Source organism: Lupinus angustifolius, chromosome LG11 (genome assembly GCF_001865875.1).
Source record: "Lupinus angustifolius cultivar Tanjil chromosome LG11, LupAngTanjil_v1.0, whole genome shotgun sequence".
Taxonomy (NCBI): domain Eukaryota; kingdom Viridiplantae; phylum Streptophyta; class Magnoliopsida; order Fabales; family Fabaceae; genus Lupinus; species Lupinus angustifolius.
In genome coordinates this window covers 7,282,997-7,298,397 of record NC_032019.1, presented here as the reverse complement: position 1 = coordinate 7,298,397, position 15,401 = coordinate 7,282,997, and the positions used below count along the sequence as shown (strand labels likewise).

Below are 15,401 nucleotides of genomic sequence, written 5' to 3'. Positions count from 1 at the left end.
TAAAACAAAATATTAGAACATAGTCCCATTTTTTTTATTTTTAAGTGAGCCGTCCGGTTTACTTCCCGGGTTAATCCGGTTTAACCGGGTTTAACATGGTCGGACCGGATTTTTTCCGGTTCAAAGCGGTCCAACTCTCATTCGGTTAAGACGGCAAACCAGAGCCGTTTTCAAGTCCGGTCAGCGGTCAGACCGGTCGGACCGTCCGGTCCGGTTCCAACAACACTGGTGTGGGCTACATATATTAATCAATATTATAAAACGCGACTAATATTAAATTGGAAAATATTTTATATTAGGTTTAACCGATTAAATTGTCTGGTTAAATTAAATGATATCATATATAATTATATAAAATTTATAATTATATATAATTAATGATTATGCATAATTATTTTGGAGCAATATTTCTTCACTTTTTTAGACTCATATAAAGCAAAATATTAGAGTAATAATTTTTTTTTAATTTTAACTGAATTGTTTGATGCTAATAAAATTCTAACAATCCAAAATAGTCCAACCCTATATCATTGGTATAAAGTAGCTTATATGGAAGAACATATGTGCTTAAGAACGTGAAATCTACGTGCAAAAATGACAAGTGTCAATCATGCCATGCTTCAAGAATAAGAAGCATATTCTACGGAATGGGATCCTTTGCGAAAATTACTACATTCCTAACTATTCAGTATTCTCAAGTAATATAAAAATATTAATTTGTGTTTTTAAAAAATTCTTTTTAATTAAAAGATCCTTTTTAATTAAATCGAGACATGAATTAAGATAGATAATCTCTGTCCATATTCTATAGGCTAATAAATGGTTATTCATAGATCCAAAATAGTGAATGTTTATGTGCTAATGTATGCTGGCATGGCCTGGCAAGACTTTTCGGTACATGATAACCAACAAGTGCCCACACGTTCATGAATAAAACACACAATACGATATTATTTTTAATTATGGCTAATACTCCTTTTCAATTTCGTGGAACCCATTACCCCCAAGTGTGGCCCATTTCAATGCTCCTTCAATCATGAATATTAAATTATGCTATCTTCTTTCATCACTTCATAATTAACCAATTCAACCACTTTCCTCGTGTGGTCTGTTTTTCCAATCTTGTTAATTTCACTTTACATTTTTTAATATGTCTACTTTTATTTTAAGTTTTTTTGTATATGATTCTTATGATGACCATTGATTTAAATATTTTTATTGTATACTTATTTTTTTAAAAATTTTGTGAAAATCTTGATTTTATTTAATAAAATATATTATTAAAGTAAATAAACCAAAAGTTTATAAAAAGTAAATAAACAAAAAAGATTAAAATCTTAGCTAGACATATTAAAAAATGTCAAAAGTTTGATTTCAGACAGTAACAATTAGTGTGAGAGACAGTCATACACCTCGAAAGAAATTAATTCTTTACCTAAAAGATGAAGAAATACTCTTATTAGTGTAAAAATATAGATTTTCACTTGGTATGGAAGCTTTATAAGTATATTTAGTTATAGCATACGTATGACTATTAAAATCTGACTTTTTTGGTATTTCATTTCCATTTGCAAATAATTTAAATCACATACGAAAATTATGTCCAAAACCGTACAGGACAAAATATTTCCCTTCTAGTTGAAAATGATCATTGCACAGATTTGGTATATTCTCGAGCATATTTGTATTAGAAACATTATCAATGTGACCATGTAAAGAAAAGTTTGAAACACAACAATCTTGCTAGATTCGAGTGTGCCTTCTTATCCTACGTATACGATAATGCTTTCAAATTACTAATTACACATATTTATAGATGTAAAAATGGGGTTGGTCAAGCTAGCCTGTCAAGTAAAATCATAAAGTCTGGATATTTTATTAGGTAACTTTTGTTATAAAAAAACGTCTTTTTGGTCAGGACCACCTGATCCATTTTAAAATTGGATTTGGGTTAATGTAATTACATATTTTCTTAGGAGCACTTGTTTGAGATTTTTTTCAAACATGAATATTTTTTCCTTTAAAACTTACGTATATTTTAATAGTTTTGTTTTTGTGTAGATTGGATACCTCCCCTCCTAAAGTTGCAGTCAACATCCCCTAATAAACGGAATAAAATCATTTTCATTACTGAAATGAGAAGTTCTTTTTTAAAGGTAAAAATGTAATATCATCATAAATAAAAAGGACACTAATAATATTGCATCTTGCACTTTCTTTAATTTTTTTAGTGTACTTCTCTCTAGTAATAGAGATGAGTCTTACTCGAGCGGGTTTAGTTTGCCCATTTATTTTTCTATTCCTTTAATAGGTAGTCATTTAACTCAACACCAAAATAACACTACTGGCCATCTAATGAACTAGATTCTTGTTATTTCCAAACATAATAATTATAATATGAATTATACTAATCATTGTTTTATGAAATGGTATTTGAAACATGCATGTGGATGAAATGATAAGCGGCTTATTCACCTTAACCCGTATTTGAGCTTAAATATCCTAGGTATATAGTTATACGAATTACTTAAAAAGAAGAGTTTTGTAACCTAAAATAATTATATTTAACTCGACATTAGAGATTATTTGATGAGGTGGGCATTTATGTCCATATATGTTTATACTGATATTGACATTAGGAAAATAGTTGGGTTTGGCCAAAACGTTTTGACTCGGCCAACTCTACAGAATTTACATAATTGGTCAAATAAAAATATGACAAAATGTAATAAGCTCTTTTTGAATTGTAATTTTAAAGTTACTAACAAAAGGTCAATATACACTAACAAAGTTTATAAAGTTAAAGAGGTTGAATTGACGAGTAAGTACATGAATTTTTCCTACACGTAAAAAATTATGAAGTATATATTTCTTTCATTTTGCCCCAAAATTATAATAAAAAGTGGACTATTACCCAGTTATTTGGTGGCTTGATAAAAATATCATATGTACAAATATAATCATGCAAATTTAATATAACATATAATAGGAAGAAAAAGTCATCAAACTACTATTCTTAAAAGATTGGGTTTGTAACGTCCATAACCTAAATCCAAAACTAGCATACATTTAATTCATGTGGGTATAAATATTGATTTTTACTGGGTTTTTTAAACATTGAAGCTAACAAAAAAAATTATATGCTCTTTTGCCTCACTAAAAATACTACTAATTGACTAAACCAATCGGTAGATTTGCTGTAATTTTACCAAAAATCTCACCTCGACTTTTTGTGAATATAATTATATGAAATATTTGATAAGGAGATTTACCATTCATAGTAATGTTACTTTCTAACAAGATTGCATCTCTAGGGAATACCTGTGTGGTTAAACAAAGCAAAAAGATGAAATATTTACTTAATAACAAATTAACGTAACATTATTCCAAATCATTAAGAAGTATCATGTGCCAATTTCTACCCGCCTAAAGCTGACGAGTACTCTTATGGTTGGAACTTTTCTAAACTCATCTTTTAATTTATTTTTAGATTAACATTTTTCATTATACAAACACCAGCAAGTATCCAATATATGTTCATTCTTAAAACTATAAAACTATAAAATAAAATAACCCGGGATTTTTTATAAATTAAACTTGACAAACATTATTCTATTCTATATGATTTAATTAAGTTGACGAATTCATTAATTTCTCCATTTAATTTAATGCAATGGAATTACATTGATACAATTAATTATTTTGACTCAAATGTTGTGTTAGAAAGTTGAAGAAAAAACATTTGACAGGATTTAAAGGAATGTGTAAAAAAATTCGTAATAATATAATTTAGATATAATTGTAATACCAAAAAAATAGATGTATTTGTTGATGTTGTTATTATTATCATTATATAATTTTGACCATATTAAAAAATTTCTTAATATCGTCCCTACTAAATTGGAAGGGATTATTACCATTCATGATAAAAATTTCTTAATTATTTTTTTTAAAATTGAAAATATCAAATACATAAATAGCTTTAAAAATAAATTATCATAAGAAAACTCATTTTGACTCGTGTTAGATGTGAGCCAGAAATAGCTGTCTCTTTACTTTGAAATTTCGCCGTGAAATTTTATATATAATATTTTAAATAATATATATCATTCTCTTTTTTCTCTAATAAGACATTATTTTTTACACAAAATAATATTTTAATTATCTCTTTATCTTGGTAAAAGTCAAAAGAGTCAAAGAAAATAAGAATTAGTTTATTGTGTGATTTACTAATTACAAATATATAATTTAAATTTCTACTGTTGTTTTTTTCATTATTAAATGTTCAAATACTCTTTACTATTAAATTAAAATATATTTGTTTAATTACTTAATCATACATTAACATAATATATTATTTGAAGACAATGAGATTGCAAGAGTATAGAAACGTGAACAATAAATAATAAATACGAAAAACAACTAAACCTTTATCTCCTTAGGTTATATTAGTTACATAAATCGAACAATGTCATAATGTTTTATTGAATTCATGTTTATTGACAAATATTGAGTTATAAGTCATTCTTTATCATATTATGGAAGAATCCTCATTATAATTCTGCTTATTTCTACTCATCAAATTGATATAATTATTGGACATAGATTTATATCAATCCGTTACATTATGCACCTTGTTATTTTTTTGTTATAACATTTAAGTTTGTTAACATAGTTGCTATACATAAGGATATCTTAATGATTTATAAATCTTCATCTTATTGACGATTAATACATTTGATATGTTACATTAAAAATCAATTTCATAAGTATAATTGCTACATATAGATGTGTGTTTTGTGAATCATAATTCTTAATCTTATTAGTAGAATTGTTAGACATATAGTTTTATTTCACGAGCTAGATGAATAAGTATTGTTGAATCAAATGTATATTTATAGTGAATAGTAAAGTTTAATTAAACATCTTTATTCTAATAATTTAATTTAATCAATTAGTTAGTAATTAATATAATCAAACAAATCTATCAACCCAATTTAAAACCAACTTAAAATGACAAACTTTGTTTGAAAGATTACTATCAAACTAGTCAATATGGTTTCATCAACTTTTATACTCGTTTGCAATAACCCTGATTTGATAATTTAATTGACCAATTTGTCTGTTATTATAAATTTTAAATAAAATAATATAAATAAATGATAAATAATAAATGTTATATTATAAAAATTATTATACTATTAAAGTATAACTATTAAATTTTAAAGTATTATTATTACTATTCCTACTACTTAGTCCCTAATAAAAAATATTCCCTAATAAATTATTTGAAAGTTGCGAAATTGAAATTGATAAATAATAAATCTATTTAACAATCATCATAAAAAAGATCTTGTCTCTATATATATCCAACAACACATAGAGACACAATCACACTAACCGCGTTGAAAAATCTCATTCTCTCTCTCTATCACTGAGTTTCTGCTTCAGATCCTTCTCTCTCTTTCCAATGGCGGAAGCATCACACAAACCCGTTCCACTATTGAAAGACGAGCTCGACATCGTGATCCCCACGATCCGAAACCTCGATTTCTTAGAGATGTGGAGACCCTTTTTCCAACCTTATCATCTCATAATCGTTCAGGACGGTGACCCTACTAAGGTCATTAAGGTCCCAGAAGGTTTCGATTATGAACTTTATAATCGGAATGATATTAACCGGATCTTGGGTCCTAAGGCTTCTTGTATCTCTTTTAAGGACTCTGCGTGTCGCTGCTTTGGGTATATGGTGTCTAAGAAGAAGTACATCTACACCATCGATGATGATTGCTTTGTAAGATTTTGTTTTTTATTTTTTATTTTTAAATTATGTTTTTGAATTTTGTTGACTTGATTTGTTGATGGTTTGTGAATTGTTTGTGGAATTTAGTTGACTAGAGTACCCTTTTTGTAAAAAAAATATTTTTTTATGTAGGGTGTGTGGATTTTGCTTGGTTGAGATTTTGGGGTGTTTTTATTTTCTGAGAACTTATATGTATGTGTTGAATCATGGTTTTAAACTGAGGTTGTTTGGTTCTTGTTGCGATTATGATTTGTTTACTGTAATTGTGGTAAAAACGACATCTATGTGGCTGCAATTGCAGTAACGTACATGAGTATTGCAGGGTTTTTAAAATGGGGTTAGATCTGGCTTGTTTTGTTTACTGCAATTATGAATCCAGTTCTGTTTTATTTGGTTGGATTTGACACACTTACTTGATGTGGCTGCAATTGTGGTTGCAGATAAAACTGCAATATTGAAGCCACAATTGATGGTAGTTGTGGATCATAATTTAAACTTTTGAGCCTTTGACATTAGGCATTGCAGGGGTTTATCAAATGGGTTGGATCTAACTTGTTATAAGAGTGCTTTTGTTTGATTTGTTTAACTATAAGGCTTTTATTGTGCAAGTGCTTGGTTTCTTTTAGAATATTGTGTTTATGATTGGTCTGTTATAGTTGGATTTCCTTCAAGCTCAAGATTTGATCTCTCTAATTGACAATGAGAGTTTGTTTGGAATGTCTGATGGCTAACTGTAGTAATTGATTTGATCTTATGAAATATGAATAATCCACTCAAATTTGGTATGATTTGATTTGAATTCAGTTTCAACTTTTGGAATTTAGAACTTTATCCTTATTTTTTTATTCTACCTATTTTAATTAAGGGTAAGAGAGTAACATTAATAAAACATAATGATTTCCTTTCACTTTTGTCATGTTCCATTACAAATCAATTGAAATCCTATCTTTTATATTATTAGGTTCTAAACATGAGAAATGATTTCTAAATCAACTCAATTCAAATCACATAAAGTCTAATGTTATTGATTCTAAAAATAATCAGATCTTATTCAAATCAAGTCAATTGTATTTGGGTTTCTTTACCTTACTTTGGAGAATGTTTATGAGGCAAATAATGAGAACAATTGTTTTGGAATTATCTCCATTTGCCTCAAATATTTTTAAGCTGTTCAACCTTAATCCTCCATTCTGTAATTTTTTTCCTTCACTGGCTTTTATGAACACATGGGTTGCTAGTCAAATTGAGTCCTACTTGTTGATTTTGTTGTCTTTCCCTGCTTCATTTTTTTCTTTCTAAATCTACATTTTAGCTAAGGGTTGAAATCATGATTTTTCCTTTATTATTGCTGTCAAAGTGTCAATAGATCTTTGATATCAATGATAACAACTTATTGATTTTTCTAACCCAAATTTCAGGAGTTTGTTGCTTTTAATACAAAATGTATGTGATTTTCTCAATATTTCGTATATGCATGTGTAGGTTGCTAAGGATCCATCTGGCAAGGATATCAATGCACTTGAGCAGCACATCAAGAATCTCCTAACTCCATCTACTCCACATTTCTTCAACACCCTTTATGATCCTTACAGAGAAGGTGCTGATTTTGTCCGTGGATACCCCTTTAGTCTTCGTGAGGGTGTCCCCACTGCTGTGTCTCACGGACTTTGGCTCAACATACCTGATTATGATGCTCCAACACAGCTTGTCAAGCCTCGTGAGAGGAACACCAGGTATGTAGTTCCATCCTTTCGGCAATAATTAATATATGTTATAGACATTATAGATATCCATGGCCCAGATCATTTTGCTAAACTCTTAGTATATATTTCAGGTATGTTGATGCTGTTTTGACCATTCCCAAGGGAACATTGTTCCCCATGTGTGGTATGAATCTGGCCTTCGACCGTGAGCTGATTGGACCTGCAATGTACTTTGGACTCATGGGTGATGGTCAGCCTATTGGACGATACGACGATATGTGGGCTGGCTGGTGCATCAAGGTATATCAATCGTGTATCCTTCTCTATTAACAACTTCTTTAAACAATGACTCAAGAACTACTTCTGAATCTTTATCGAATTCAATTTCTCTAACAGCTACTGATGTGAATACTTGTCTTTACTTTGTCGAAAACAAAAAAGTGTTACACCTACACTTAGTTTTCTACATCCTTGATATGAGAAAAACACCGTTATTTATGAAACTTGTTTTTAAAATCCACCACCCTTATCATGATATACAACTAATTTATGCCACATTGATGAATGTAAAGGTTATCGTTGACCATTTGGGCTTAGGAGTCAAGACCGGTCTTCCATACATCTGGCACAGCAAAGCAAGTAACCCATTTGTGAATCTGAAAAAGGAATACAAAGGTATCTTCTGGCAAGAAGATATCATTCCATTCTTCCAAAGTGCCACCCTTTCAAAGGATTCAACTTCTGTTCAGCAATGCTACATTGAACTCTCCAAGCAAGTCAAAGAGAAGTTGGGTCCAATTGATCCCTACTTTACCAAACTAGGAGATGCTATGGTGACTTGGATTGAGGCTTGGGATGAACTTAACACCCCATCTGAAGCAAAATCTACAAAACCAGCCAATGGAGTTGCTGCTAAGTGAACTTTTGATAGTTGAGGATTCTAGCTTTTAATAGTTCTTGCTTATCAAATTTCAATTTTTATCATCCTGGTCATTTATATTTGTTATCATTTTTACTGATATTTTGCAAGACTAGAGAACTATTTCTATTGTTATTGAAGTGCATGTCAATTTCAACTTTTCTTAATGATATTATTTTGCCAGACTAGTTTAATGTTATTCAACTTGACAAGGCAATTTTTAATTCAACCAAATTTTGACAAAACCACTTCCTCCAAAGTTGGTAATACTATTTCAGTTTAGCATATCGGTGAATATGTTGAAAATTTTAATAAATATGATAATGACTACTTGGTGGAAGATATATCATGTTTTTAGAAGTATAAACAAGTGTTTGATTATCCATATTAACATTTTAGTAAAAATTAAATTACTTTCATTAAAAAAATAATTTCAAATGAAAACCAGTCATTATGATTAGTTTTAGCTGATGTGATTGCATACCTTATCAGTATGAGGAATGATTCATCAATTTTTCGATTGAAGCGACTGGTATGTTTGGTTTTCACAATAGTGCTCTACTTTAATATATAGTTGACATCAATGGAGAAGAATAAAAATATCAATGACTTAGTTTGATCTCTACCATTGATTTTTGAATAATAATAAATCATACTTGAAACTAAAAAATGAGGATAGCCTTCGAGTTTGAATAATTGTCAGACGTTGGGTTGTCTTCGTTTATTTTGGCCTTCAATCTCAAATTTTGTAGCTTGTGGATGTTTTGAATTCAAGTTAAAACTTTGTCCACAACTTCTTCTCATGTTATTGTCATCAATTTGTTTTTACCTCTATTCAAAATTTGCATGATTGATTTGAATTCAAAATTATTGAAGGGACAAAAGGACAAGTGAAAAGTGAGGGAAAGAAAGTTCATGTATCCGATGTAGACACTGATAAATCCAGTGTGAGTTTCATATATTATTATTGTATCATTCATATTTTATTATTGTTAATTCTTTAAAAAATAATACAAATATTAATTATATAATATTTTTACAACAATATATATTTTATAAATCTTTTACGTTTCTTTATAATACAAACAAACACTCTCCAAATCCATAAATATCTTATCATCTATCAACATCAACCTCTTTTCACAAAAGATTCCACATTATACATTATATTTATATTTTACATTAATATTTTAAAAGATTGTACATTATACTTTATATTTCCCATTAATATATCAAAATATATAATTAAAAGAGTAAAAAACCAAAATAATGTACTCTAATTAAAAAGCTAACTAAATTCATTAAAATGACACAAAAATCATTAATAGTATTTCAAAATTCATTTACAATGTAAAATTCAAGAATAGATTAAAACATAAAAAAATAAAAAAAGTCATTAAATAAAAAAGATGACAATAAATAATTAAAATATTGCTAAGGCAAACCTATCTTAAAATTCCCCAATCCAATTGCCTTGAAGGTCTATTAAATAACATTGGGAATGGAAGGTTACAATTTATATGCTAGGTATATATGGAAGACATTATACATTCACACTGAAATATCTATATTCATATTTCATTGTTAGTGACTCCTAAAAAATAATACAAATGAATGAAAGATGATATATTGCATATGTATAAATTTTTATAGTAATAGTGTATTATCTACCATTTTTGTATTACTTTTTTAAGAATTAATAATAATTAAATATGAATCATAGATAATATAATGATAATGTATAAACTCTTATATTCTCTCTTCTTTTTATGTAACTCTAATTCATGTTTAATAATGAGATAGTATCAAACTAGTGACAATATATTAAATATTACATAACAAATAACTAGTGAAAATCATCTTCTTTATTTTTTTGTTTTAACTTTAAGAATAATTAAATAAATTTTATGGCTTTATCATGGTTTAGATTTTTGTACTTGGCTAGTTTTCCATGGAATCTACAGTGAAATTGAGTTGGTAGGATATAAATATCTTTTTAGAAATCATCACAATATGAGTAATAAAAGTGGCATATGATATAGAAAGATTTATATGAGGAATATTATTTTCCATCACAACATTATAAGGCTAAAATGCTATTGATATGTCAGATGGTAAACCTGTTGTCCAATAACACATGGCAAAGATCTTGGTTCAAAAAATCACTACATCATAAATACCTCACTCGTCAAACGCTTTTTTCAACCAAGGTTTCCCTGAAATCCCACACGAAAATTATCATAAACACAAATTTTGGGCTTTATCTATAAATAAAAGCAAAGAACTGTATACATCATAAATATATAAACATGGGCCTATTGACGGGCCTCAATCACCACTCCGTTGGATAATTGGCAATTTTTTAGTCAATATGGTAATGGTTATTTTGGTTTTCTAAAGTTTTATTATTTCTCGATATTTTGTTAATTGGCTGCCTAAGTTTGTATTGGTTTACCTAAAAAAATTGTTAGTTTTTCTTATTATCAATGATTCATCTATTGATTTGTCTAGTTTTTTTAATTTTGATATTTTATTTAGTTCTCTAAATTTGTGTAGGTATATCTATAAAAGCAAACAAATCCTTCATACATATCATACCTGCATACATATGGTCCTCGTTGATCAGGCCTCACTCACCAATTTGTTGATGATTCACAAGTTTTTTTTATAAATCTCATAAGGGATTTTCTTTTATTTAGTTTCCCCAAGTTTTTTATTTATTTATTGATATTTTGTATGTTGGTTCTCTAAATTTCAATAGTTTTGATTTTTTTACATGTTGTTCGAGTTCTTGTAAAGAAAACATATTTCCGAACATTCTCTTATTGTATTTTTTTTTTGTCTTCTTTACATTTTATATTCTCTTATTATTTTGTTGTCTTCTTTATATTCCGTGTTGTTTTTTTGTACTATTAAAGATATCTCTTCACCCTTTTTTGGTGGTAAGGAACTAATCATTTTGAGGTGTGATTGCCCATCCCAACAAGTGTTACTTACGGGAATCGAACCTTTCATTTTTTTTTTATTATTCTAAAGATATAGTGGAGCCTTACACCACTAAACCAAAAGCTTCTTCTTAACATTATCTTATTCTCTTATTGTATGATTGATGCACAAAAACTAAAATTGTAAAGTTTTATATAGGTCTAAATATGGAATTTTACATTCATATTTTTCTGAGAACCAGAACAAAAGTGATGGGCCTAATATCCCCCTTAGCCATTTCCTCTTGTACGAGTTTTGCATAGTTCTCAAACAAACTGTCTAAAATCCTTTCTCCAAAATGGTTAGAGATCATTGATTCTTGAATGGCCCTAATTGCCATTGCAACCTTTGTACTATAATCCATGCCTTGCTCACTCTTCTCTATCTCACACATCTCTAGCCTCTCCAACTTCAACAACCCTTCTTTCCTCACCTCATCTTCTATTTCTTCCCTTGATGGTGCATAGAAATGTACTTCATATGAATCAACCTTCTCTTGTTCTACTTTTCCCTTGAAGAAAAAAAAACAGAAGTTAACAAAAGGAGGAAAAAGAGTCCATGATTACTTAACTATCCAAATTTTGTTAATGAGCACTTCCACTCCTTGTTATTTGACAAAAGTTGTTGATGGTTACATGCAAGTTGAGGTTTGGGAACACTTCATTTCAAAGCTAGGACATGTCACAACAAGATTTTATAACTTTGATATTATTAGATGATGTAACAATGAAAGTTTAATGATCAAAGTTAATATCATAATATGAAAATAACAATTAATAAGAGGAAGAAAAATGAATTATATTTAACTGAGTCAATGTAGCTTAGTCAAGAATTAGATTCGTGTAAGTCTATATGTCTAAGTTCAAGTAAAAAATTAGCACGATCTATATTTATAATTAAGAATAAGTTTTACCCAACCTAATCCTGAAACTCACCCCCACATATCCTAATAGTATAAAAAACACATCACTAAACTATTTGAGATAAATGATACTTTCTACACTTTAATTTGGCTGAAATTTAAATTGTTAGTTATATGTACCTGTGAGACAAGAATAGCAAATGAACGAGAAAGAATCTCCCACAAAACAGAGATGCCTCTGTCGACATGTTCTTTACCCCTTCTTCCAAGAAAAAGCAGCACCATTCTTCCACCCTCAACTAGTTCTTCTGACCTTGACCGAAGGAACAAGGAAAAGTCTTCCTGGAATTGCTTAAAGTAAGCTTGAGGCACCACTGCAGGGCTTGATTCAGAAATGTAAACACACCCTTTGTTTAATGACCTTCCCTGCTCATTATACAGACCTGAAGGAACCTGCTTCACATAATAAACCAATAATGTTTGCAATTTTTCGGACACAAAGAGATCATATGTCATCATCCCTGTCCCAATTTCCTTTTCCCGTCTAATGAAAAAGTGTCACTTAATTAAAAAGAAAAATTGTAACAAACAAAAATTAACATTTTGGTACACAAGATCCTAGTTAACATCCATAAGTTTTCCATAGAAAAACAAAAAACATCATAAATTTGAGGTCTAACCCTTGAAAGCCAGTGTAAGCAGTAAGAGGAGTGGACAAAGTGCAAGTAACTATTTGGAAACAATCTTCCATAAAATGAACCAGGGTAACCTCCCATGAAAATGGATGGAACCCCATTTTTCTTGTCTTCCCTAAGCAGCAAATGGAACTCTGGCAAGGCCTTGAAGATTGAGTTAAAGTCATTGGTTGGAAGATCATTAAGGTAAACCCTGAACTCAGAACAGTGATGCATGATCTTGTGGCTTATGCCTTGGATGGTTTGAAAGATATCTTTGATGATTGATAGAGTGTTGGGTCCTGAGGAACATCCCAAATCAGCAATGCCAAAGCTCTTAGGAGAGGTCTCAATGTAAAGCTCTTCAACTGTTTGTATGATTATGTGTTTTACCCTATCAGATGCTTTCTTCTGTTAAAAGTAAAACAGATAAATCTAGTTAGAACTTACAAGTTAGAATAACTATATGATAAAATAAGAAAAGGGTGGGGAAGAGAGGTTGAGAGAAAGAAAGAGGAGTAGAGAACCTGTAGTGAGGAATTCTTGGCATAGCTAGTTTTTCCAACTCCTCCACTCATGTGGAAGACTTTCTCTACATCCATTTTTTAAGTTGATAAGCCTTTCTAACTAGTTTGTGAAGTTGTCTTCTTTTAAAGGGAGATTTCAATGATGTGGCCCTTTACTCTCTTTTTTGTTATTTACCATTGTTTTCTAACAAAATAAATAATGACACATTTCTTAGTGTATATATGAAATTCATTTAGTATTTCACTATTTTCTAATTTATACTGTCTTATTAGAATTGGGAGTTGCTTTTAGGAAAAATTGTGTAATTGATTGATGTGTGAAATTTATTGAAATATAATTTTTATTTTATATTTAATGATGTTAAGGATAGAGCACAATGCGGAAGCACATGATTGAATCAATTGAGAACAAAAGAGAAGCAAGTAAATGATAAATAAAATAACACACAAGATTTAACGTGGAAAAACCCCTCAGTGTGAGAGGAAAAAAACCACGGGCGATCAAGAGCAAAATTCCACTATGTAAAAAAGAATAGTACAAGAAATCCTCTTATAATGATGATGACAAATGACAATATTTTTCCTCACAAATACTCTCTCAAATGGAACAAGAATTCTCACCAAGAATGCACTCACAATATATGTGTAAATGAAAGAGATGTTGTGTGTTGTGAGGATGATTTTGAAGCTCTCTATATGTCTCTTTTTATAGGCAAGCAAAGTCTTGGTATCTTGGATATAAAGCATTGGATGCTTGGAAACAAAGACATAAAAGTGACATAAAATCCCATTAAAGAGAGCCATAAAATAGTCATAAAATTCTTTTAAGGTATAGAAATGAGAGGCATCTAACAAATGATTTATAAGAAATTTGTTCTTTATTTAAAATCCGGAATAACATTATAAATTTTATAAATTTATATGCATATTCTGAACATATTTTTGCAAAAATATATGTATTAACATATATATATATATATATATATATATATATATATTAATATAACTCTTATTGGTTTTGGTAATTGACATTATTCATCTCCACGAGAATCCTTTGCTAATTTTTTCTCTAAATCTGACCATCTTGGCCACTTCCGTATTTTGAATTAAATTTATTTTATTGTAGACTTCCCCCATTGCACCCTGTACTCCGGTATATTCGTAATATTCTAAATCCTTATACATCATCATTCCGTCCATAGAAAATCTTTTCTGCCAACTTTCTGTTTCTCACAGTTACTAATCATGTAGTTAAAAATTAATTTACTTGATAGTGTCTCACCCCCACGAAGTAATGGTGATTCTTTTATTATTGATGTCATGCTCCTAAAGAGACAATAAGTCTAGCCCATCTTTAAGTTAGGATAATCATGCGATTTAGTGGGGGCTAACGGATATTTTAATTTCTTGGGGATCACATGTAATTAAACATTTCGTCCAAAAAGAAACATGCTTGTTGTTTACGGTAGAGTACTCAGCATAACTTTACTTATATGATTTGCGGTATTGGCTTTAGTGTGATAGCTGGTTCTATGTGATTCATCTCTATCTATGTTATTATTAGTTATTACAAATGATTCTTTTAGAATCTGGTACATGATATGATGTATGGTAACATTGTATGATTGAGGGGTTGAGGGGTTAACACAGTGAGGGGGAGTGCGCATTCACTGTGTTGTCTGGGCAATATTTCTTTTGGTCAGATGGGGTTGAGTGGGAATCGGACCAACTTGTGAATTGTGAGTGGGAATGGGACCAAAAGTTTCTTTCTCTAGATCACCCATTTTAGTCCATCAAATCATTCTTGCTTTGATTCAATCATTAAATATTATATATATCTATCGGACATAATTTGATTTGCATATTTATTCTCCCAAAATCCAACTGGGTGATGAGAATGTAGTGTACACATTCTTTTTACTCTTAAT

General features: G+C 29.6%; 2 protein-coding genes across 2 annotated transcripts; one reads left to right on the top strand and one right to left on the bottom strand.

The window, feature by feature from the left end:
• Nucleotides 5,375-8,613, top strand: LOC109360624 (alpha-1,4-glucan-protein synthase [UDP-forming] 2). The gene is made up of 4 exons (XM_019605650.1): nucleotides 5,375-5,794; nucleotides 7,286-7,536; nucleotides 7,638-7,806; nucleotides 8,079-8,613. Exons 1-4 carry the CDS (start codon nucleotides 5,471-5,473, stop codon nucleotides 8,424-8,426), a joined length of 1,092 nt encoding a protein of 363 aa, XP_019461195.1. The 5' UTR covers nucleotides 5,375-5,470; the 3' UTR covers nucleotides 8,427-8,613.
• LOC109360625 (jasmonate O-methyltransferase-like) lies at nucleotides 11,584-13,626 on the bottom strand. Its single transcript, XM_019605652.1, has 4 exons — nucleotides 13,474-13,626; nucleotides 12,953-13,357; nucleotides 12,453-12,725; nucleotides 11,584-11,921 (listed from the first exon to the last, which is right to left on the bottom strand). The coding sequence occupies exons 1-4, from the start codon at nucleotides 13,546-13,548 to the stop codon at nucleotides 11,592-11,594; spliced, it is 1,083 nt and encodes a 360-aa protein (XP_019461197.1). The 5' UTR covers nucleotides 13,549-13,626; the 3' UTR covers nucleotides 11,584-11,591.